General features: G+C 44.1%; 1 protein-coding gene across 3 annotated transcripts in view; it reads right to left on the minus strand.

The window, feature by feature from the left end:
• Positions 1-23,061, minus strand: part of Clstn2 (calsyntenin 2) — a 585,486-nt gene that overhangs the window by 30,459 nt on the left and 531,966 nt on the right. For all 3 annotated transcript variants that reach the window (XM_021206691.1, XM_029543014.1, XM_029543015.1), the window contains exon 9: positions 8,329-8,491. In XM_021206691.1, coding sequence (XP_021062350.1) covers positions 8,329-8,491 — 163 coding nt within the window. The remainder of the gene's footprint in view (positions 1-8,328; positions 8,492-23,061) is intronic.

A 23,061-nucleotide genomic window follows, 5' to 3' on the forward strand; every position in this document is an offset into this window, starting at 1 on the left:
TCGTCTTTGTGAGTTGAGAGTGTGACCTGATACATGGGCAACTCTTTCTATAAGGGAAGTTTACAGACAGGGTTTGATAACTTTTCCAAGGTCACGTGGCCAGGACCAAATAAAGCTAAGACTCGGCCTTGACCTATCCTTCTCTTTGCACGTCATCTAATTAGATGTGGCTGAAAAAGTCCAAGGAAGACTTACTGGAGGGGCACAGGTTGAGACAAATATGGTGCTGGCACTGAGTACCCAGTTATGCTGGCTTCTGCAGACACTCACTGGCTTCAGGAGCAATTCCCAGGGCTGAGATGAAGAGTGTTGGGAAAGCCTGTTGTTTTGAAAACCAGCCAAACAGTTGGCCCCTCCAAATCTGTGGTTTGACTTCCACTGACTTAACCAGCTGCAGACTGAAACCATCTAAGTAATACTAAACACAGACAAGTCTTTTCCTTATCAGTATTCTACAAGCAGTAAGGATCTTCAGTGAGCATTTCTACCACATTAGGTCTTACAAATAATCCAGAGTTAATTTGAAGTATATGGGGGAGGTATTTGTTATTTTTATGCAAAGTACTCTACCACTTTCTATGAGGAAGTTGAGTGCCTCTAATGTTTTATGCCTGTATGGCATCTGGACACCAAGCACCCACAGATACTAGAGGACAGTGGTATTTGGCATCCATGATCTGATGCAGCCAGTCTTATTCTGAAACAGAGCATTTAATTTAATGTGAATGAAGAGCTGAATATCCATGACCCATTGTCCTAGCTTTGTCTTCTGAGAGGTGGGGCCTCTTCACTGTAAATACAGCTGTAAGAGAAACTCAAGGTGGAAGAGCTATGTAAGGTGAAGGCACCAAGTCCAAGTCTCCATCTTTTACAAAGGTATTCCGGAAGCTACTGCCTATCCTTCCATCTTTCCCTCTGCTGTTTAGTCGAAGAAATACATGGGGAAGAGAGGAGGCCGTACTTTCTTCTGCTCGAGTCGAACACTGCTCTTTGCAAGGCTTGTGCATGGGGATGCCCCTCAATGAACGCAATTTCACGGATGGTCAACTATCAATTTTGAGCAATGCAAATGGCCAGACTGTCTGAAATCTTGCTTTCTCTCTCTTTTTTTTTCCCTTCATTTCAGTGATGGAGACACCCATGGAATGCAAAGACTAAGTGAAGTGTGTAATAGAGACCCTCACAAGCTGCAGCTTTCAAGCTATGTGCATATAACCCCAAAGGGGGTTCACAGAGCTATAAGTGGCAGGTGACTTGCAAAGAAAAATGATCTGTCACCAGAGCTGGCCATGACACATTCTCATCAAGCTTTTTTTTAACCTGAAGTGTACTCTTCACTTGCTTTCACAGTAAACATTTAAATGATGCCATAGAGAACAAAACGTATGACTTAGTATTGACACCAAAAGTCAGACCCCTGAAACTGAGGACCTAAATTGATGGAGTCACAAGGTTGCTCATGTGTCACCCACAATATTGATTTCACTCTCCAGACAAAGAAATTGAGAGTCTCGAGTGGCAGAAATGTCAGTGGTGGCAAGGGTCTAGAGTTCTCTTCCACTCACTGGAGCCTAGACTTTTCCTATGACAGCCTGATGCCCGGTGGCTCTGAAATCATCTTTGGGCCTCAGCTGGATCTCATTAGGATTCTGCGATAATGTCAGGCACATCTGGCAACTGATTTGCCCCAGATTCTAGCAGCCTCTAGAGACTTCTTTGACGGTGGTGATCTAGTTCTGGTAGCACTTCTCCATATTCAGGGCCAGGTGCTATGTTGCCCCTGGCCAGATACAGAGTAAGGGGTGGGTTATGGCAGGCTACATGTTGTTGAGCTGTCTATAGCAGAGCCCTCCTAAGGTGCTCAGCACAATGCATCGTGCATGCCAGCAACGAACACATGGGGGCTAGGAGTCGGGGTGGTTTGTGCTGCTTCCTAAATCTGACCTTGGCCTCTTTGTAGAAGGGGCATCTGTGAGAATGAAGCTCCATGCAGATTCCTTAGGGAAGGAACGCTGCCTGGATAGAAAGCAGTCTATGCTGGATAGAAAGCAGTCTATGCTGGATAGAAAGCAGTCTATGCTGGATAGAAAGCAGTCTATGCTGGATAGAAAGCAGTCTATGCTAGTGTGCGCCTTCTCTCTTTTTTTCAGAATTGGAGACCCGAGGGATGCCGAATAACTTGAACAGACTTTATTAACAGAAATTTGTATTAAATTAGACCAAGCTCATTAACTGGAGGGATGTAGTCCAATTGTCTGCAGTGATTCTAGACTCTAGCAAGGGGTGGGGGAAGACCTGAAAATGTCTGACAAATCTCAGGGCTGCATGGGGCTCCAGGGGCATGTGAGGCTCATAAGCCATTGCTTACAGCCCTTGGGCTATGTCTGCCTTTTGATCCCTTGGAGGCCATTCTTTTCTTTGTCTTCACTTCAAAGCGCCAGTGAAGGTCTTGTATCTGTCCCCATTCAGCCTCCATTTTTAGAAAAAAAAATTCTTCTTTGTCTCCCATTGTTTTGTTAAGTGGAGGATAGGACGCAGCAAGGATAGGGTCCAGGGTGGAATAGGAGGGGTCTTCCTATCCCAGATCAGTAGCATCCTTAGGAATGGGGGATCAGGATTGTATATTCTAGAAAGGCCAGGATGCCCTGCACTGGAGGAGAACATCTTGGCAGAGACGGGGTTAGTGGTTACAAAGAAGAAAGCCACAGGTGTGGCTGAAACACATCAAAGAGAATGGGGAATCAGATATGGAGCAGGGTGATGCATGCTTGAGTGTGCCTCTATAGCTCTTCACACATGCAGCCACCTAATGAAAAAAGATCACCGGCCACCCCAGATGCCAAACTCACAAAGGGGGAAGTCAGAGACAGTATAGCATAGGATAGATGACCTGGCCTGCTGCACCCTGTAGAATCTTCTAGAAACCTCAAGACTCTTTAAGACACTGTTATGAATTGGCAGCCATCTGACTTGCCTCCCTGCACAAGCAGCCTACAGGACCTGGATAGTCAGGGTGTGGCTGTAGATGTCCAGGGTGTGGCTGTAGATGACCAGGGTGCGGCTGTCAGATTTTTCATAGTCTGTGGACTTGACCTCAATTGGCTCAAAGTTTTATTCTTACAAGTAAAAAAATCTAAGGAAAAGGAGTTAACTTAGTCTTTAAGTGATCTACCATGTTGTGCCCTGCTGTCCTTTGGATTTCTCATCCCTGGGTTCATAGGTTAGAAGCTTGGTTCCCAGAGGGGCAATGCTGACAGGTAGCTGGACATTTAAAATCTGATATCTAGCAGATAATCATAAAACTGGTCGCTTGTGGTGCTTTGGGTTGGAGTTTTACCACATCACCTTTTATGCTTGCACATCCTTTTACCCTTGTGATGCTACGCATCATAAGGTGACACAGCCAGGGGCCCCTTGCCAGAGCTAGGACCATGCTTTTTGGAATTTGTTAATGTAAATAGAGGACCCAAAGGCTTCCTTGCAATTATGTGATGCTGTGAGGACTAGGCCTCACTGGCAACGTTTCTTAAGTGTAAATGAAGTCTCATTTTTTTAATTACTTTAAAAAATCCCAGTGAAAATGAAGTCCCACTGATTGCATGGCTTTCAAATTCACTAACAGGACACTGGAGGCTAATTGGGTCTGCAGAACACAGACCAGCGATGGCGCTGTTTCCAGCTCCCAGGAGAAACGGACACGCAGAGTCTATCCAGTCCTTTTCTATTCACTTTGTCCAAACCCAACCAGAGATTTCACAAATGAGAACAAGTTCCCTAGCCAAACTTAGAAGCACCAGCAAAGCTCCCCGGGTTTGCAAGCCCAAGGCAATTAGAGGGGGCATATGCAGAGCTTTGTGCTATGTAGGCAAGCAGACAGCAGAGGATGAGAACTATGGAGATGAGGCCTGCTCCACAGGCCATTAATTTCACAGCACTGCATCTCATTGGAAAAGCTTTAGATATGTCCTATGCAGACAGAAACGTGGCTCCCAGAAGAACGTAGGAATTCATAGAAATCCAAATTCCTTGACACGGCAGTAAAGTGTCCTGAGACTTAATTTCAACTTCTTTCTTCATCCTCTCCTCCATCCTTCCCAGGCCATGTACACTACAGTACTAGGGGAGAACTGAGCATGCTCATGCCTTCTACTCTCATCCCTTCTTTGTGTGGTCTAATTCATTCGGTATTCTAGAGATGTGTTGTCATTTCTCATAGGGAAAGTACTCAAGTATTCTCCATGTTCCCTCAAACTTCATGAATGCGTTTCTATCCCTGTATTCCACAAATTCTCCTGATAAACTGTTCTTCAGCCTTCTTTTGGACTTATGCATGGGTCTTGGGAAGGCAGAGTCTGTGTATAAGGGCTGGTCCTAGGGGAAGTGAGGGAAGTAAGAGAATGGAGAGATCCTTAGGAGACTTGGGGTCACAGTGTTAGAGTATGCCTGTCTCTGGTAGATTTCCTATTGTGTCAGATTTAGATGAAAGAAAAGAAAAGGAAGATGGAGGAAGACGGGAAGATATGTTAAGGTGACACATCCATTCACACAAAACATGCCATGTACACATGTTCCCCATGGAGCCTCAAGAGGCAGGCTTTATTCTTACTTGATAACTTAGAGATGAGAAACTTAGGAGCACAAAGATGCTCCTGGCATCATCCTGGCATTGTCATGATACTTGGTTTCAAATCATATCAGATGTGGGATCAAAACGGCACAAAATTGGTATGGAACCAGACACATGGACAAAAGGGAAGAGGACACAGGCCCCAGAGATAAATTCAGCCACCTATTGCCACCTATCCCAGCACAGATGGCAAGAGCATGAATTGAGGAGGACCAGCCTTCCCCACAAACAGTGCTAAGGAAATAAGACATCTTCAGGGAGTAAATGCAACCTGGAGTCTCCACTATTGATCTTTCTGCATTAAAAAAAAAATCAACAAAAATGAATCAAAGGCTCAAAAGTTTCACGCTTCTAGAAGAAAACATAACAAATATTCAAGATATTGGCACAGGCAATGATTTCCTGAAAATGAGTCAGCTAGCCCAGCAAAGAAAAGCCAGAACTGACAAATGGGATTATATCATATTAAACAGCTTCTGTGCAGCCAAGGGGAAAAAAAACCCAAGCAACCAACCAAAAAAAAAAAACCAACAAAAAAAAAACCCAGCTGCTGCTGCTGCTGCCGCCACTGCCGCCGCTGCTGCCACCACCGCTGGCTGACGCCACCACCGCCACTGCCACCACCACCACCAAAACCCAACCAACCAAACAAAAAACCAAACCAAACCAAACCAAGCCAAGCCAAACCAAACCAATCCAACACTACCACCGCCACCACCACCACCTCCATCACCACCACTACCAAAACCCAGCCAACCAAACAACCAACCAAACAAAAAACCCGACAATGAAGAGACAACCTTTGCTAGCCATCGGACAGGAGATCAATATCCAGAATACATAAAGAACTCAAAAGAACAAATAATTTCATCAAAAATTATCAAATGATCTGAAGAGATACTACTCAAAAGAAACACTACAAATGACTGGTGAATGTATGAAAATTGCTCAGTAACATTAATCTTCAGGAAAAAGCAATTTAAACTCTGTAATTAGGATGCACTACTCTGACACATATATATCTGGAGAAACTGACATCAGTGCACAAATGTGCAAATCTATGTTTATTTTAGCACCACTTATAATAATTAACATACAGAATTTATCCAAGTGCCCACTAACAGATAAACTATATAAGGAATGCACACACACACACACACACACACACACACACACACACACACACAGAGTGGAGTATTATTTACGACATTGAGGAATGACATCATGCTATTCTCAGGAAAATGGAGAGAACTGGAGATCATGCTAAGAAAAATGAGGCAGACACAAACAACTGTCCTATCTTCTCTCATATGCGAAAACTAGGAAGAAAAGAAAAAGCAAATAGCTCCGAAAGATCCTGTGGGACACAGAGGAGTTAGGATTTTGTGTAAATATAGCCAGCAAGGGGTGAGGCTGGGATGGAACTCATACTCAAGGTTTTCTGACTCCAAGGCTGCTCCCTTTTCGCTGCTTCTTGGAGAAGTATACAGCCATTCATAAGAGGAAGGCAGTTTTTGTGTTTTGCAACGACGAGGCTATAGAAAGTAAAAAGCTTGCTGGACCGGCATTCATATAGACCAACTTCTCGGTGGCTGCTGTACTTGCCTGGGTCCTACGCTGATGCTGAAGCAGACAAGAGCTTGATAAAGAATACCAAGATACAAGCACTAATTAACTGAGAATTAGAGCATGCTGTCACAGCGTGACACCAGCCTATTCCAAATGATCCAGGCATCATCTCAATTATTTACAGAGTCACTTTTGATTTGGTGGGACTGCTTCCCCATCCCGGGTGGCAAGCATATAATAGAAAGCAATAGCTGTAATTGACTTGCCTAAGAAGAGGCTGGTTGAAGATTAGAGTGACAAGACCCCTGATGTGATCTCAGAGGGCAACCAGGAAGGAATCATGGTAAAGTCTGTAGTAGGATGTACCTCCAAGTGTCTTTTCTCATAGAGTTTCTCCAGAGTGTGGTCAGAATACCTCTGTTGGTATCTGCTGGGGCACTGAGTCACACCAAGGTCCCCACTTCACCATAGCTGAGTCCAATGGTTAATGTTTTCAACCTCAAAGTTCTCGTTCTCTCTCTCTCTCTCTCTCTCTCTCTCTCTCTCTCTCTCTCTCTCTCTCTCTCACATGGGTCCCTGCCATAAGGCACAGTCTTCTCCTGGTAACCTGGGGAAATCTATAATTCTGACAAGATTCGCATGCCCAAGTCCTGTAAAAATGTTAACAGGGCTTAAACCCTTGGGTAAGACATGTCATACGTGATGTAGGTAGTCTCCACACAGGAACAGCTATTCTTGTTCTTTACTTACCTGTATCTGCTCCCTGACTTTTGTTTCCCATGGCTACGGTGTTAACTGCATGCTCCTCTTTCCATATTTTGTCCCTTGAAGCTGCCCTGAATCACTCTGTACCCAGCACACAGGGACTTGTGTATCTCCCAAGTCACTCCTGGGTCAACTGATCCACAGAGAACAGATTATTATACTATTGGTCTCTGACACTTGTGTATTTTTCAGGTGGCTCAAGAATATGTCTTTAAAAGTTGTGTATTGCACTTCACATTTACAGACTTAAAAAAATTACTAAACAGACGTTTAACATTACTAAACAATGGTATAACAAATATTTGCATGGTATTTATATTGCATTATGGGCTATAGATAATTGAGAAGATTTAAGGTATATTGGAGTCTGTGCATGGGGTTATATGCAAGAACAACATCATCATCTTGGGCAAACCTTTAATGCCCATGTGAAATATGGGAACCAATTTTTTGTAAATACTAAGAGCTGGCTTCATTAAGTATGCCTCTCTCCTCAGGGTCCTGTGGTGAATGGCTGAAGTTACAAATCTTGCAAGCCTTCATAGGATCCATCAGTGCAAGGCTGGGTCTTACCTCAGAGTCTGATATGCCTACTTGAGAGCATCCTCCTTACCTGCTATTCACCCTCACTGGGCTTTAAAGAACCCTCAGTACTTAGAGAAGAAGAAACGGACTCCATCTGAGCTGAGTGAGACACAAGGCTGTGTGCTCTGAAAACCCCTTTGCCTGTTTCCGAAATGGAAATGGGGTTGAATTTGGGGGTCAGAAGAGAGGCATGATTAAGGAAGAGTGGAAGAAACAGACTTCTTTATGGGTGATGTCAACCAAGGGCCTCTGTCTTAAGAGGTGAGGGACAGGGTTGAAGCAAGGCTCAGGACTGAGTGCTGAGCATACCCCGAGAGTGGCTGCGATGACCTCATGGCCTGTAGACAATTTGCTTCGCATAGCTCTGGTCATGTAGATGCCAGGGGCTCAGACATTTGAGTGATAATGAGATCCTTGGTTTCTAAGCAACCTTGAGGGACAATTTCAGTCAAAGATTCTGCATTCCACCCTTCCTACATGCAGCTACAGATTGGAATCAGTTAAGATTCCAAAATAATAAATGACCTTGGCAACTCAGAGGCAACCATGAATTTGTCTCAGTTGATGTAAAAGAAAAACCCATTCTCAAGCTAGGTGCTCCATTATTACTTAGGGCTGGTGTCTTGATCAATGCTTACATTTATAAGTACTGTTTTCTTAGTAAAGGGCTAGTGACTTTTTTTGGCTAGCTTTTATGTTACCCATTCTTCCTTTTTTTTTCCTCTATCAATCTCTCCCATGGACAGCACACAGAGTTGAAAGAGGGCTCTACTCAAGGTTACCTTGCCAACAGGCGCCGACAGTAAGTTGCATGGCTATGTGAGATGGATGAATGGGCCAGTCATTGGTCACCAGGTATGGTTCATATGTTGCTCCATCCATGTACAGGGTGACCACAGGGAACTCCACATTGATGACATAGTAATGCCACTCTTTGTCACAAATCTAATGGGGGAAAAAAGAACACACAGAGAGAAGCAACACTTAAAATTAAATCTACAATGCATCACCAAACAGCCCTTTAAAATCTCCTTCTGAAAGGAGAGAAAGATGTTTTGGGGCCAACAATTATTAGCCCAAAGACTCAAAGAACATAGTTTTGACATACATTACACATCAAGGTTATCAGACACAACCAGAAGAACCCAAATAGGTCTAATCATCGGTTGAATCCAGTTGTCTGTCATTGTTTACAGGATAGGCTCCAGGAACCAATCTGAGTTTAAAATCTGCACATGCTTTAGTCTCTTCTATAAAATGGCATTACATTTGCACATAACATATGCATATTCTCCTGTGAACTTTAAATCAACTCCAGCTTACATATAATACCCAATGCAATGTAAGTTCTTTAAATAATTGCTCAGCTGTATTGCTTAGAACTAACAACCAAAAAAAGGAAAGGGCTACTCATATTCAATATGGGAGCAATTCCTCAGTTGGGTGGATTCATGGATGAAGAACCTTCAGGCAAGTAGGGTGGACTACATTTGAAAATGGGAAGAAAGAACATTTTTGTTTACATAATTACACCTAGTTAGGCTTACAAATTTTTGATGGATAGGTTAGAGTGTCTGCTTATATTTATTTGAATAAAATTTCACTTACTTTTTCAATATAGAAAAAAGTGCAATTGAAAACATTTTTTTTTCTTCTAAGTCCTGGGTTAGATAGAGCTGTGCAAAGAATAGTGCCTCGATGAAATTAAAGCTAAAGATTGAGATAGATGAAAAGAAGGAGAAAGGACAGTGAAGGAAGGCAGCAGAGCAGTTCGAAATCAGGGTTAGAGTGGCAGACGAGGAAAAAGGAAGAAACAGGAACCCCAAGGAATCAGAGCCCCGAACCCTGATGTTTCTATGTTAAGCATCTGAGAAGCCAGTGTAGCCTAGCCCTTTCAGTTCTAGGAAAGTAAACTCCAAGGGAGACAGCTTTTCTAGTAGAACTCCACCCTCCTCTACCTTGGTTTATCTAGGGAGGCAGAGAGGCCACAAATGGAACCTTCTAGCCTGCACTGGGAACTGGGTACTCTTAAGATATGTCCTCTCACCACAGGCCATACTCAGGAGTCCTGTCTTTTTCCAGGATTGGGAACCAGCACTGACGGACTGGTAGAATTTCAGGGGAGATGGTGATATGATGGTGATGGCTGATTTTGACTGTCACCCTCACTTGGCTGAGAAACACATGGGGGAATCCATGAAGCATACCTCTGGTGTATCGTATCGATGAGGCCATTTCTAGGGATCATTGCCATATGGCTCCATAGGACTCTTGACCTAATGAATGAATTAATCCCTTAATGGGTTTATTATATGGGCATATCATTAGGAGGTGGTGAAAGCTCAGATTGTGGGGCCTAGTTGGAAGAAGAGGTTACTAGGAGGGTATCCTTGGGACTGTATTTCACTCTGGACATTTCCTTTGTCCTTTCCTGACAACTAAGGATGGCTCTGTTTCGCCATTCCCTTCCTCTTGTGATGTGCTGACATTTCAGAACAAGGAGCAAAAGCAGCGCTCTCCTTGTTGTAGGTATTTGGTTACAGGGGTGCAAAAGTAACGGAACCAGGAGGAGTCACAGTTCCTGACCCAAGAGACCAGATCTGTACAATCTACAACAAAACCATGGGAAGGAGGCAGGAACCAGCAAAGGCAGCAGTACTAGTGCACAGTACTCCCTCCCTCTGTGTAGGCCCGGGCTGTCTCCTTTGTGTTCCGTGTCCTCCATTCCCTCTGCATCCCACGGAATCCTCTGAAGTGTGTCTCGTTTGTATCATCTGCTCTCCATCACCCCTGTCACAGATGGCCGGGGGGTGGGGGGAGGCTGATGAGTTACTACATGAAGGTGACCCCAAGGTGAGGACTTCAAAGCCCCCCTCCATCCTGCACTGGATTAAATGTGCTGTTTCCCATGAATAGATAACACCAACAGGGATGCTAAATGATCTTTTTCCCTTTCATTTTGGAATAAGAAATTTCTCCTTAATGTTCTTTTTTATATTGTCCCATCTCATGCCTCAGAAAATTACTCCTTTTGATGCCTGTTAGTCTGATAAAGCCTGAAGAATATTTTAGGGGCTTCAGTAGGCAAGCAGGAAGGGTTCTGGCAGTTCACTCCAATGTCTTGTTGAATTCAGTGAGAGTCCTCAGCTCGGTTTATACTCCGCACTTTTTCTGACTTGGATCAGGCCCTGTATGGAGGATGAGATTTTTGGGTTGAGTCTGTGACTGAAGTGGATGCTCCCAGATTATAGGGGCTGTACACAGGAGAATTAAAGACAGAGTCTAGGGATGCTGGAGGAGTAGGGAACCAAGGGAGTATTTAAATGAAGTACTCTTATCTCAATGCCTCCTTGTTCAGAGTTGGAGTCAAAGATAGTCAGGCATCACATCAAAAAACTACCTGGAAAATGGTTTACATCCTGGGGATAGTCCAAGAGGTATCTGGAAGCTGCTGGCTAGGTCCAGGGAGATAGGGAAGTGTTCTTGAACATATGGGATGTAAGGCAGGCATCAGGGATGGCCTTGTAGCTAGCCTATGGGTGCTCTCTGGCCTGGGTCTCTCACCACCCTCCCAGCCAGCAACCATCTTCCCTGCACATGGCAGGTTGATTCCCATGTGCTTCAGTCCATCCTAACACACTCCAGGATGACTGAAGATGTAGGTGTACTGGCTAGCTTTGTGTCAACTTGACACAGCTGGAGTTATCACAGAGAAAAAGTAGCTTAAGTTTGGGAAATGCTCCCATGAGATCCAGCTGTGGGGCATTTCCTCAATTAGTGATCAAGGGGGAGAGGCCCTTTGTGGGTGGGACCATCTCTGGGCTGGTAGTCTTGGATTCTATAAGAAAGTAGGCTGAGCAAGCCAGGGGAAGCAAGCCAGTAAAGAACATCCCTCCATGGCTTCTGCATCAGCTCCTGCTTTCTGACCTGCTTGAGTTCCAGTCCTGCATCCTTTGGTGATCAACAGCAGTATGGAAATGTAAGTTGAATAAACCCTTTCCTCCCCAACTTGCTTCTTGGTCATGATGTTTGTGCAGGAATAGAAACCCTGACTAGTCAGTAGGAGAATGGTCCTCTGCTCTTAAATTCCTCTCAATATTCAGCCTTTTCATAAGCCAACAGAAAAAAGTTCCAAGGAAAAATCAGGACCATTTCACATCTTCAGAGCAGCATTGAGAAACACTGCCCTTCCCAATATTGTAGTTTCTCCTAGATGCATTTCCTACAGTTTTGCCGAATGGTGCTTCATTGAGAGACAGCTTCCATGACACCTCTCATAATACAATGAGCCTCTGTCCTGGGCTGAGTCTCCTAGTGGGGGTGAAAGGGCTTTTCCACCCTCATTAGCACATCCAAGACTCCCAGCAGCCTCAAATACGCCTATAATATGCTTTCAACCTTGAAGACGGGAACATTTCTATTTCAGTATTCATATAAAACCCCAAGAAACAGCGGCTGTGAAAGCAGCCTGTTTGGATCACACTGTTTTAACGATTTGAGAGTTTGCATGTATCAGTTAATGTTGGCATTAAAATAATAACTTCAAAAACCCAACTGTAAGTGGCCATGTGATGTGGATATGGATATTCTAAAACATACTTAGCTATTCTCTCATTATCAGATTAGTTTTATAACAGCAGTTATATAAATGATGCTATAATCAATTTCTTGGGCATAAATATTTGTCTCCATTTCTGATTATATCCTTAGGAAAGATTCCTGGAAGGGGACTTAATGGTTCAAATATTATAGCTATTTTTAAGGTTCTTGATACATATCATGATTTTTTTCCAGCTAAAAATTGTTACACTTTATTCTTTTACCCACAGAACGTGAGAAGTTCCTGTATTGTACCATTGCCATATTAAGTACCAAAAAAGGGCAAAATCCTAGACATTTGTGAAGGAAGACATCTTGTCTCATTTTTGTAATGAGTCACAAAAGATGGTGTGATTTATGTATTCCCAAATCAAAACAGAGCTTACTACCTATGTGAGGAGCAGTCAGGGCTTACAGGAACATGCAGAACTGTACTCATGAGCTCTTAATTGGGCATCCAAACAGTCTTTAAGTTCATACCAAGCTTATGGCTGCAGACTTGTCCCAGTGAGCTATGTCAGCAGCTGAAGGAAATTCCTAATTAGAGTTTCATAAATGTGGATCTATGATCAGAAAGAGACCCACATTGACCTTAGCTAGAACGGCTGGGACAAACTGTAATTGAAAAACGATCGAGCCAGGAGGCAGCAGAAATAAAAGTATGGCTACATAGGTCAACCAAGACAAGGACACTAGGCAAAGTGACCTTTTCTTAGGGGAGAGACGAATTTTAATTCTTAACTGTGTGTGTGTGAATCACTGACGCACCTAACTGGCTGGATGCCCTGCGGAATGGATGCCCAAGGCATGACCTAGACAAAGCTACTTCCTTTTCAGAACCCCTGCAGATGTAATTCTATGATAGGTGGCCGCAGCTGCTCTTTAGGTAGTAAGTGGAAGAGAGGCTAGAGACCCAGAGACACACACCTAGGAAGCATATGTTGCTAGAAGATTGTCTTCAGAGCTCCTGACAGCCTGATTCAAATACCCCATCTAGGGCCAAGCTGGAAGCTCTGGCTTAGTTTCTCCATTAAATCAGGTTGTGTTTTTTTTTTTTTTTTTTTTTAATGCAGCTATTCAGTATGTGACACACTGATTTGCCAACTTCCATGTCAATTACTACATCTATTGAGGTTGTGAAAGAGCTTATGGACTAGATTCTTTGCCTTCAGGGTTTTCAACCTAGTGAGGAAGGAGGCAGGCAGAGAGGGAGCTAAGGGCCCACCTATGAAAATATTCCAATATAATATGGATTGAAACAAGTGTTGTAACTCAGGTGAGGAGCACTTCAAGGTTCCAGAGAATGGAGCGATCTTTCCAGCTGGGAGAAAGTAGAATTCCGGGTGAATATCATAGCAATGTTAAGATTTCATTGGGCATAGAAGGTACGAATACATTTCAAGCAAATGAAGCAGAAACCTCTTATTCCTTTAATCAGTCTCTTTTTTCCCTCCCACTGTTGGAGGCACCAGTTTGGCAGCATATGGAGTCTAATTCTTTCAGTCATTTCTATAGAGACTTGCAAAAAAAAAAAAAAAAAAAAAGCATAGCCTATTTTGTGAAAAACAACCCAAAAACCTAGCTAGTGCTTCCAGTCCGACTGAGGTATTGATAAAAAGGCTTCTAACATCCTGAAATTCATTGTCATCCTAGGTCTGTGAAAGGAGCCAGCTAAGCTCATGGTATGTGTGTGTGTGTGTACGTGTGTTTAGCTGTGTGTATATGTATGTGTGTGCATGTGTATGTGTAGTGTGTATATGCATGTGTGTATGTGTTTGTCTATGTATATATGTATTTGTGAGCATGTGTATATGTGTGTACATGTATGTGATGTGTGTATGTGTATATATGTGTGTGTACTTGTATTGTATATGTGTATATGTGTATATATGTGTATATTTATATATGTGTGTATGTGGGGTGTGTGTGTGTGTATGTGTGTGTGTGTGTGTGTGNGAGAGAGAGAGAGAGAGAGAGAGAGAGAGAGAGAGAGAGAGAGAGAGAGATTAGGGAGATGGAGGCAGCAGACACAGATGTAGATTGGGGTAGGACAGAATGTTTGAGAGAGGTGAGGAGTGTGAGCTGAGTCTGCAAGCATCCTTTGGAACTGGAGGACTGAGGACCCATGTTGCCTTTATTCTGTAGGCAACAGGAAGTCTGGAGGTCTCTGGGTAGGGGAGGGGATGGCAGTCATACCAACAATCAATCTTGGAACATGCTTTCCATCTGTAAGCATCTTTCCATATTCTTGCTTAGGCTACTCAACTCCCTGCTGAAGCAGGAGGATCAATTCTGCTCCAGGGAACTTTTGAAAAGAGAGTGAAAGAAACGACATGGCTTCCTATCACAGGGAGCCTGTGAAGTTATCAGAGTTGGAGGTGACACTCAAGCCACTGTGGGCTTCGATGCTTAGCTTCCTGTTCTTTCATGTCACACAACGGCATCACCTTCCATCACACGAGGACCTTGAGCAGAGGGACTTGCCTGCTGGGCAGTGGGCTCACATGTCAGGTTATCCCTGAACAGCTTGTGCCTGGATTCGACAGGCACTTCAAATGTCCTGTGTCCCAAACCAGGCTCCCAGTGCTCCCCCTACCCCTACACCAGACTAAACATGCTCTCTGTGTCCCTGTCTCATGTGATGTCATCTAAGCCACCATACCGCACACTTCAAGCTCCTCCCACTCTGCCCTCTATGGTTACTTTATTGTCTGGCTCTGATGTTTCCATCTTGTCCTCTCTCCCATCCATCCCTCAGCACCGGACTCCTACCCCACACCTGCCATACTTGCTCGAGAGGGCAAAGAGGCAGAGAGAGGGCAGAAAGGGAACTGAGTTGGCAGCCTGGCACAGACAGCAAGGCGGAGATGCTTGAGCAATAGTGAATTGAGAAATTTGGGTTGGTCAGCAGAACCTGTTTGCCTGGGGCTTATAGGAGACACAAAATGGGATGGACAAGGAAAGAAGACAAAGGAGCAGGAGAGAATCCCAAGTGGAATGAGTCTGGGGTCCTGGGGTAACTGGTTTGAGTAGCACAGATTTCCTTTTATTATTATTAATTTTTTAGGATTTCTGTTCTGAACTGTGGGAGAAAAAAAATCTCTCCAATTCTTAGATGCAACAATGGTTAGGTAAGATTGAAGATAATAGTATCACTCATAATAATAGTATCACTCATGATAATATTATCTCTCATAATAATAGTATCACTCATAATAATAGTATCACTCATGGGGTTGTTTGAATTCAGTGAAGGCACCTACTTCACTGAACTAAAAAGTATGTTTAGCACATATTTCTAATCTTTCTGTAGGGATAATCTTTGTGCACTATGTAAAGCATCACATGTCAATAAATGGCTGATGACCAATAAATGCCAGTGGACTAGAAGGTGGGACATCCAGCAGAGAGAGATTCTAGGAAGGAGTCAGGCATGGGAGATTTGCCATCTAGGCATGGAGAAAGTAAGAGAGATGAAACTGAGGTGAAGTTCCCAGCCATGTGGAAGGACTTAGACTAGTATAAATGAGATGATTAAGTTATGGCTTACTTGGAGAACAAGCCTAGATTAAGGATTAAGCATAAATATATAAATATGTTTCTGTGTCCTCTTTCAGGAGCTGGGACAGACCTAGAAGAAGATCAAACCATGGTATCTATCCTCGTCTAAAATACACTGAGATGCTGGGTAAAACATAATGTTAGTAGTAAAATAAACAAGACTAAGCTATCTGGGGCGAGAGCTCTTCAGACATCAAACACAAAGAATCGAGAGATGAGAATTGAAACTGATGACTGCTGAAGGCTGTGCCCCCTACTTTCTCTGTAGGAGTCTCAAAGATCCTTAAAGAGAATGGACATTTAAGTCCTTGGACCTTGGCAGAAAGAAGATGTGTGCTCAGATACTTGCATGAAGTTTTACTGTGTGGGGGCAGCTTGAAGCCTGGATCCCAGGACAAATACTGCTGCTGATTTAGGGCTGAAGGGTGGAAGCCAGCCAAGGACTTTGTCTCCTAGGCTTGCTCTATGCCTGGGCATCAGGTCCAGGTGCAGACAGCTGACACAGGATGGAAGCCCTGAGCTCAAACACTAACTTAAAACACCTCTATCAAATCCATAGAGCCCTTAGAAAGACAAATTCAAATACATTAAGCATGGATGGGATGGAAGATAACAGGACCCGATGAGCTGGAACCAAGAGGGAATTGTGTAGCATCTCCACCCTGACTCTCTTGTTGCTAATCCATTTAAGATGTTCCCAGGGGGTCACCTGCACTTCTGCCAGTGTGCTTCCTGTGGAGGTGGACTGTGACAGGTCAGATAGTATCCACTGGGCCTTCTGTCAGAAAGCTGACTCAGGACCACAGGAGCTCAGGGACAGGGATGTAGCGGATGGCCTGTGTCCAAGAGACCATCCGTGTTTGAAATTTGTTTGAGCAACATTTGGGCAAATCGCCAAAACAATCCTGAAAACTGCCCTTGCAACTTGTATTTGGAGCACATAAATAAAGAATTGCTCAATATGCAGGATTTCAGATACTCCACAGGGACCAAAAAGCACACTAGTCCTTTCTTAGACTTCTTAGACACTGGTGGTGTGCCCAGTACCCTGACACCCTGAAACGGTGGCATGACACACTCTGCTCTCTCTCTCTCTCTCTCTCTCTCTCTCTCTCTCTCTCTCTCTCTCTCTCTCTCTCTCTCTCTCCCACACACAGTCAGACGCTTAATTTGCTCATTCATTTGTTCATGCATTTATTCATTCTTTGTTTTTAATCCAGTGCCTTCAAAGGATTCTAATTAGAATCCCTGGATGATGCCTGTTCTTTCGTGTTTCCAGTTACGATGTGTTGTGTGTAGTGTGTGTGTGTGTGCGTGTGTGTGTGTGTGTGTATGTGTGTACATTAAAGAGCCCAGTGCAATTAGTCACTCCATTAATTAAAAGATTTTTCCTTCACCCACCTTGTGGCTTGCCTATAAAGAAGGAAGGGTTAGTGGAGTTGGGTAGGAGTCCTAGGTTGGAGCCAGTGAAGCCCAGATTGGGCATTCTCAGTACTTGGGTTTAGTCTCCAGCTCAGGAGTCACAAGGACCCCATTTGTTATCACTCAGGAAAATGTTCTTCTGTGACCCTTTAAAGATTTGACTTCCAACTGGGAGTCTATAAAATGCTGCCTTGCAAGATGTACCTACCGTACAGATGCTCTTTGGAAAACCTCACTTAATTCAGCTCTACAGGTTGGTTTCAGCAGGATTCCCAAAGCACAGTACTGGGCTCAGAGGCAACAGCACTTCTTGGGAACTTGCTAGGCAGGCAGACTTCGCTGGGGCCACCAAGTCTAGTCCCTACTTCCAACAAACCAGAAGCTCCAGGGTGGTGCTTGCTTGGCAGGCTGTGCTTGGGTGGCTGTTTCCGAAAGCCTGTGGGCAGCAAACTGCCACGTTTGAGACCCTCCACTCAGAGATGCAGTGGAGGTAGGGTCATCTCTGTCAGGTTGACTACATTTAAAACTGGGCTGTGCCTCTGGGCCTGTCTGTGTGGCTCTTTCTAAGACAGGTTTAACTGAGGGAAGACCCACTCTGGATGTGGGCGGGCAAGACCTTGGTCCCAGGGTTCCAGGCTGAATTATAGAGAGAGTCGAGCATTCGTCTCTCTCTGCTTCCTGACTGCAGAGACTTGGTGCTCAGCTAGCTTATGCCACAGCCATCACAGCCAGAGCTGCCAGCCCAGCTTCCTGCTGGGATGGGCTCCACTCTTGAACCCAGAGACAAAATAAAACCTCGCCTCTGTAAGTTGCTCTTGTCTGGATTATTATTTTTTTCTATAACAACAAAAAAATAAGTAACATTATTTCAGATGCTTACTTGTTTTCTTTTTTACAAGGCACTTATAATAAAAATTCCCAGAAGATTGCTGCAAAATTCATTCAATTTTTCCCAACACATGTTTATTGTATTTTCACTAGCTCTCAACACTTCCTGGTCCCAGGACAAGGAAGTGACTTACATGGCATTGTCCCTTCCCCCATCACCAGAAGCTGGGACTCACATGTTCTTCCCACTGCTTTTCTGGAACTCTGGGATGATCACCCTAAGACAAATGCCTGTCCTTGGCGGGTCACATTTTCTTCCTCTTTCAGACTTTGCTTCGAGCAGAGCCACTGACTGCCCCCAGGATGTCTCTTCATGAATTTCCAGAGCCAGATGACATCTGTCAGGGCCCTGAGGCACAGATTCAGAGCCGCAGGGGGCCTGTATGCCTGCTGGAGCTTGTGAGCTTAAATATACCAAGCAAATTCCATATTTTACCTGGGCAGGAAGCATATGCTTTAAATTTGAGACTTAGGAAAAGGATCTCTTTTATCCACAGGTGTTGTTCTACTGAACAGTAGCAACTGCACAAAGTCAAAGCAGCCTTTGCCTCCAAACAGGATCAGTGTTGAGAGAAAGTCATTTTAGGATCATGTGAAGTATAGACTATGGAGTCTTCCACATACAAAAAGACTGAACAATTAGCATTGACTAGTTCTGCTTATCTAAGCAGAGGGTTGAGGAGGCCCTGGCAGGCACAGGGGCTTCTGTACAACAGACCACATCCTTAGAGGCTTTGTATGTAGGGGTTTGCATCATTAGATGCAGGCATGGAGGCTCTGTGAGACCCTGGCTAGGAAAGATGGATGAGATCTCCTCCTAAAGCTCTGCTTATCTCAGAACCTGACAGATCTACATTCCGACTGAAATCCAGAGGCTATGACCAAGTCAGCTCAGAAATGGAACTAAAAGTTTACTGTGTACCAGTTTCTGGGTATCTAAAATAAGTGTAGCACTGTAGGGGGCAAGTAAAATCCTCAGTGTGTGTGTGTGTGTGTGTGTGTGTGTGTGTGTGTGTGCATGTGTGTGCATGTGTGTGTGCTGTTGGCTGTGTGTAGCCATGCCAAGGATCCTAATGTCCCAGATCCACGAGAGTGGCAAAGCCTCCCCTGGGTGAGGCTCACAGAGATGACTTAGGGCCCCAGGGGTCCAAGGCCACCTCATGAAGAGGCAATTGCAAAGATATGTGGGATGAGAATTCATCTGTGTAGACATAGGGCTGGCACAGGAGAATACTGTAAGGAGGAAAGATGGGAGCGGGGGTTGGCAACATCTCTAATGCATCCCTTAGCTTCCAAGGGACTTGACAGGGGAAGCCAACGACCATGTCTTCAGGCCTGGGTTTTAAAAAATATTTCTCAGCAAAGAGAATAAGTCTGTAAGGACCCCCCTCACATTAAATAAGCAGAAATCTTGGCCATGTATTTGAAAACACAACTGTCTTAGTCAGGGTTTCTATTTCTCCACCAACATCATGACCAAGAAGCAAGTTGGGGAGGAAAGGGTTTATTCGGCTTACACTTCCACATTGCTGTTCATCACCAAAGGAGGGCAGGACTGGAACTCTAGCAGGTCAGGATACAGGAGGTGATGCAGAGGCCATGGAGGGATGTTACTTACTGGCTTGCTTTTCCTGGCTTGCTCAGCTTGCTTTCTTATGGAACTTAAGACTACCAGCCCAGGGATGGCACCACCCACAATGGGCCCTCCCCCACTTGATCACCAACTGAGAAAACGCCCCACAGCTGGATCTCATGGAGACACTTGAAGCTCCTTTCTTTGTGATAACTCAAGTCTATGTCAAGTTGACACACAAAACCAGCCAGTGAAACAACAAACCTTATATTTTCATTTTGCTACTCTTAAGTACTGAGGTTGGCTCTTCATCAATATGGTCTATCTGTAAGTGATGCAGGCTGGAATCCTCGCCAAGTTAAAAATAAAAGGGAGAATCTCAGTGGCTATCTTTAGAGAAACATAATTGTAATTTTGTTGACATAACTCATATTCTCAGTCTACTGGGGGAAAAAAATCCACTGAATAATTCAAATAATAAATCCTGTGCCCAGAGAAAGTGGAGGGATCTAGAACTTAAAGGTTTAAGACATGGTACCTGGTGGCAGAGAGCATGGTTGGCATGTCCGAGCTCACAGGGGACTTCCTGGCTGGTGACAGGGGGTATGTGGGGAGCAGCAGAGAACAGAACACATGCGCTGTGGGTTTCTAGCACAGAACACCCCTAACCTGATCTTGCTCTGGTGGGGCTCAGGGCTGTCAGCAGGCTAGGCTGTGATCCTCACATCCACACTCCAGACAAACAGAGTCCTGCTGCCACAGCTGGATCACTGGAATGCCGTTTCCTGGGAGAGGTGGGGCTACATTTCACAACTGGTTTCCCAACAAGGCTTGCCAACAGGTTGCCTCTGTTTGACAATCCACAGCAAAGAAATTGGGTATTTACTCCAAATAGCAAATTAGGCCATTATCTTTGGGGGGAATCTGTAGGACTCTTTAGGGAACAGTTGTAGTTTAAAATCCATGATAACGTTCAAAATCTTGAGCACAGGCTCCTTCCAGTATTATGAATATTTACCAAGTGGAATTTTCACACCTGGGGTTTGAGCTCTAAAAAAGCTTTGAAAAACTGCTTAAAATCTAGCCATTGCTACCACTTAAACAAAAACAAAAGAAAATGGAAAGCGGAACAAATTACAGCATGGCCAGATGCAACTTTCTGGCTTTGGAGAGGTGAGATGGTCCATTCATTTCTGTGCTCTGCTTCCCACAGACCACCTAGCACAGACTCCATCAGTGCCCATCACAGGCCAAGCTCAGGCTGGTTCCAAGCTTCCGTCTGGTTGTGGATGTCAAGACATGCAGAAGTAAATGCATCTCTGCTTCCACAGAAGTGGCTCACACATCTTGGCGCACAGCCAAGCCACATTGCTCAGAAAGCAGATTTTTATGAACTTTGCGTGCAAGGACTGGGGAGGTCTCCAGTCCTCTGACTTTGTTGTCATGGCTGTGTGTGTGTGTGTGTGTGTGTGTGTGTGTGTGTGTTCCTCATGACTCCCACATGCAGGGGTTTGGGTAGAGAAGCCCAAGGAGATGAACTACATTCAAACCCATCACCCACTATGATAGAAAAAGTCAAGAAAACCCTTTCAATAATAATAATAATAATAATAATAATAATAATAATAATAATAATAATAATAATTTATTCTATATGCTTAAGAAATGCTATTTTGTATACAAGGAGGCCCCATGCTAAATGGCTATAGTAAAAAAATCATCCGTTAAATGATTTAAAAACTATATTAATTTATACATTTACTCATTCACCCATTAATTTATAAAACTAACTATTCTTGGAGTTTCTATACAGAGAAAGATGAGGGGACCAGGGACTCCAGCACCAACTGGATCATCTCCTAGGCTCCCTCTCTAGTATTTTGACATTAGTGAGGGGAACACTCAGACTTAAGATTCCGTGGAGCTTTCTGAAAGAGGGAGGGCAGGTGAAGGAGCGGAGGCTCTCTGAGACCTCTGTTGGCCCTGGGCTATGTTCTCTATAGCTTTCTCTTGTGTGTTACAACACATCCAACAACTCATGGGGACTGAGCTACTCTATTCTCTATTTTACAGATAAACTAAAGCTCATAGAAGTTAAACGACTTATCCAAGGTCACACAGTGAGTCTGGGCTTCCAGTCTTACCGGCCTCCTTTGCAGCGTTAATTGTCACCAACCAGAGGTACCACCCTTGCAGAGCAGAGCAGAGCAGAGCTTGTGCCACCTGAGAGCTTGTTAGATATGCAGCTCAGCCTAGACCGTGACCTTCTGAATCTCTCTTCCTTCCTACTAGATTTTCAGATGATTTCTAGGCATGGTATGTTTGAGGACCTCTGCTTTTAGACGGTGGCACATTCCATTGAAACCCAACAGCAACAACAACAATCAACCAACCAACCAACCATTTTTTGGGTATTAATTTGAAGTGTGTCTGTGTAAGATTTTTGCAATTTTGGAGGAATTAGATGCTATAGCCTGTGGGGAAGCTCTGGGTCAGGAGAAGAAGCCTGTTTTACTTAAGCCTTAAGAATTTAGTTTATTGGTTTTCCTCCTCCTCCATCAAACCTTAGTCCAGGCAGAGGAGAGTCGTTTCCATGAGTTTGCTAGAGGACTGACACTGACTTTGAATCCTTATGTGGTGGCCATGGGAATCAGCAGTCTCCAGAGAATATCAGAGTGACTAGACCTGCTCCTGCAATAGTCCCTGGTTGCTCCTGAACTCTCAACCTGAGCAGTGGATAGACGGCATTGCATTAGTGCAAGCCATCAGGCACTCAGGAGAGCCCGAGAGAGAACAGGAGCCAGGCTAAAGATAGAGAGGGATGGCTTGACCAGAGCTGGGGTGCCCAGAGTCAAAGTGTGAAAGAAAAGGCAGCAGCATTCATCACTTCCTCCCTTCACTGGGGACCTGCAAGAGCAGGAAGCTCGGTACTCAATTATTATAATGACTGCCTCCGAACCCATTCATTTAGATGTTATTTATGTATTTACATTCACTTCATTCCTCATCAGATTTAACATTAATTTGCATTAATAATAGATCCTTAACAGCCATCATTAATGGCCACAGAACTAATCGTTTTTCCATTAGGGAAGAATGCTTTATTAATTTCAAAGTGTTCCACAATGCTACCCTCTTCTCCCCAGGAAGGATGAGTGAGTGTTACATGTATTCTACAATGCAAACCAAACAAAAACCAAACAACAGCAGCAACAACAACCCCAACCAATCAAACAAAAAAACCACCAAAAATGTTAAAAGTTCAATGATTCTACTAGAAGTAGCTTACAGGGAAGAGGTGTTGCAACCAGAGCCCAGCTCTCCTGAATGCTGATGCTGTTTCTTTTCTGTCTGCCTTTTGCAAAGTGATGTAGTAAGCATGGAAATCAAATGGAGACCAGCAACAGCTCAACAGGAATCACCAAGGGCATGGAGGAGAACATGTCTATTCATCATGATGATCCTTGTTTTG

This window comes from Mus pahari, chromosome 10 (genome assembly GCF_900095145.1).
Source record: "Mus pahari chromosome 10, PAHARI_EIJ_v1.1, whole genome shotgun sequence".
Classification (NCBI taxonomy): Eukaryota; Metazoa; Chordata; class Mammalia; order Rodentia; family Muridae; genus Mus; species Mus pahari.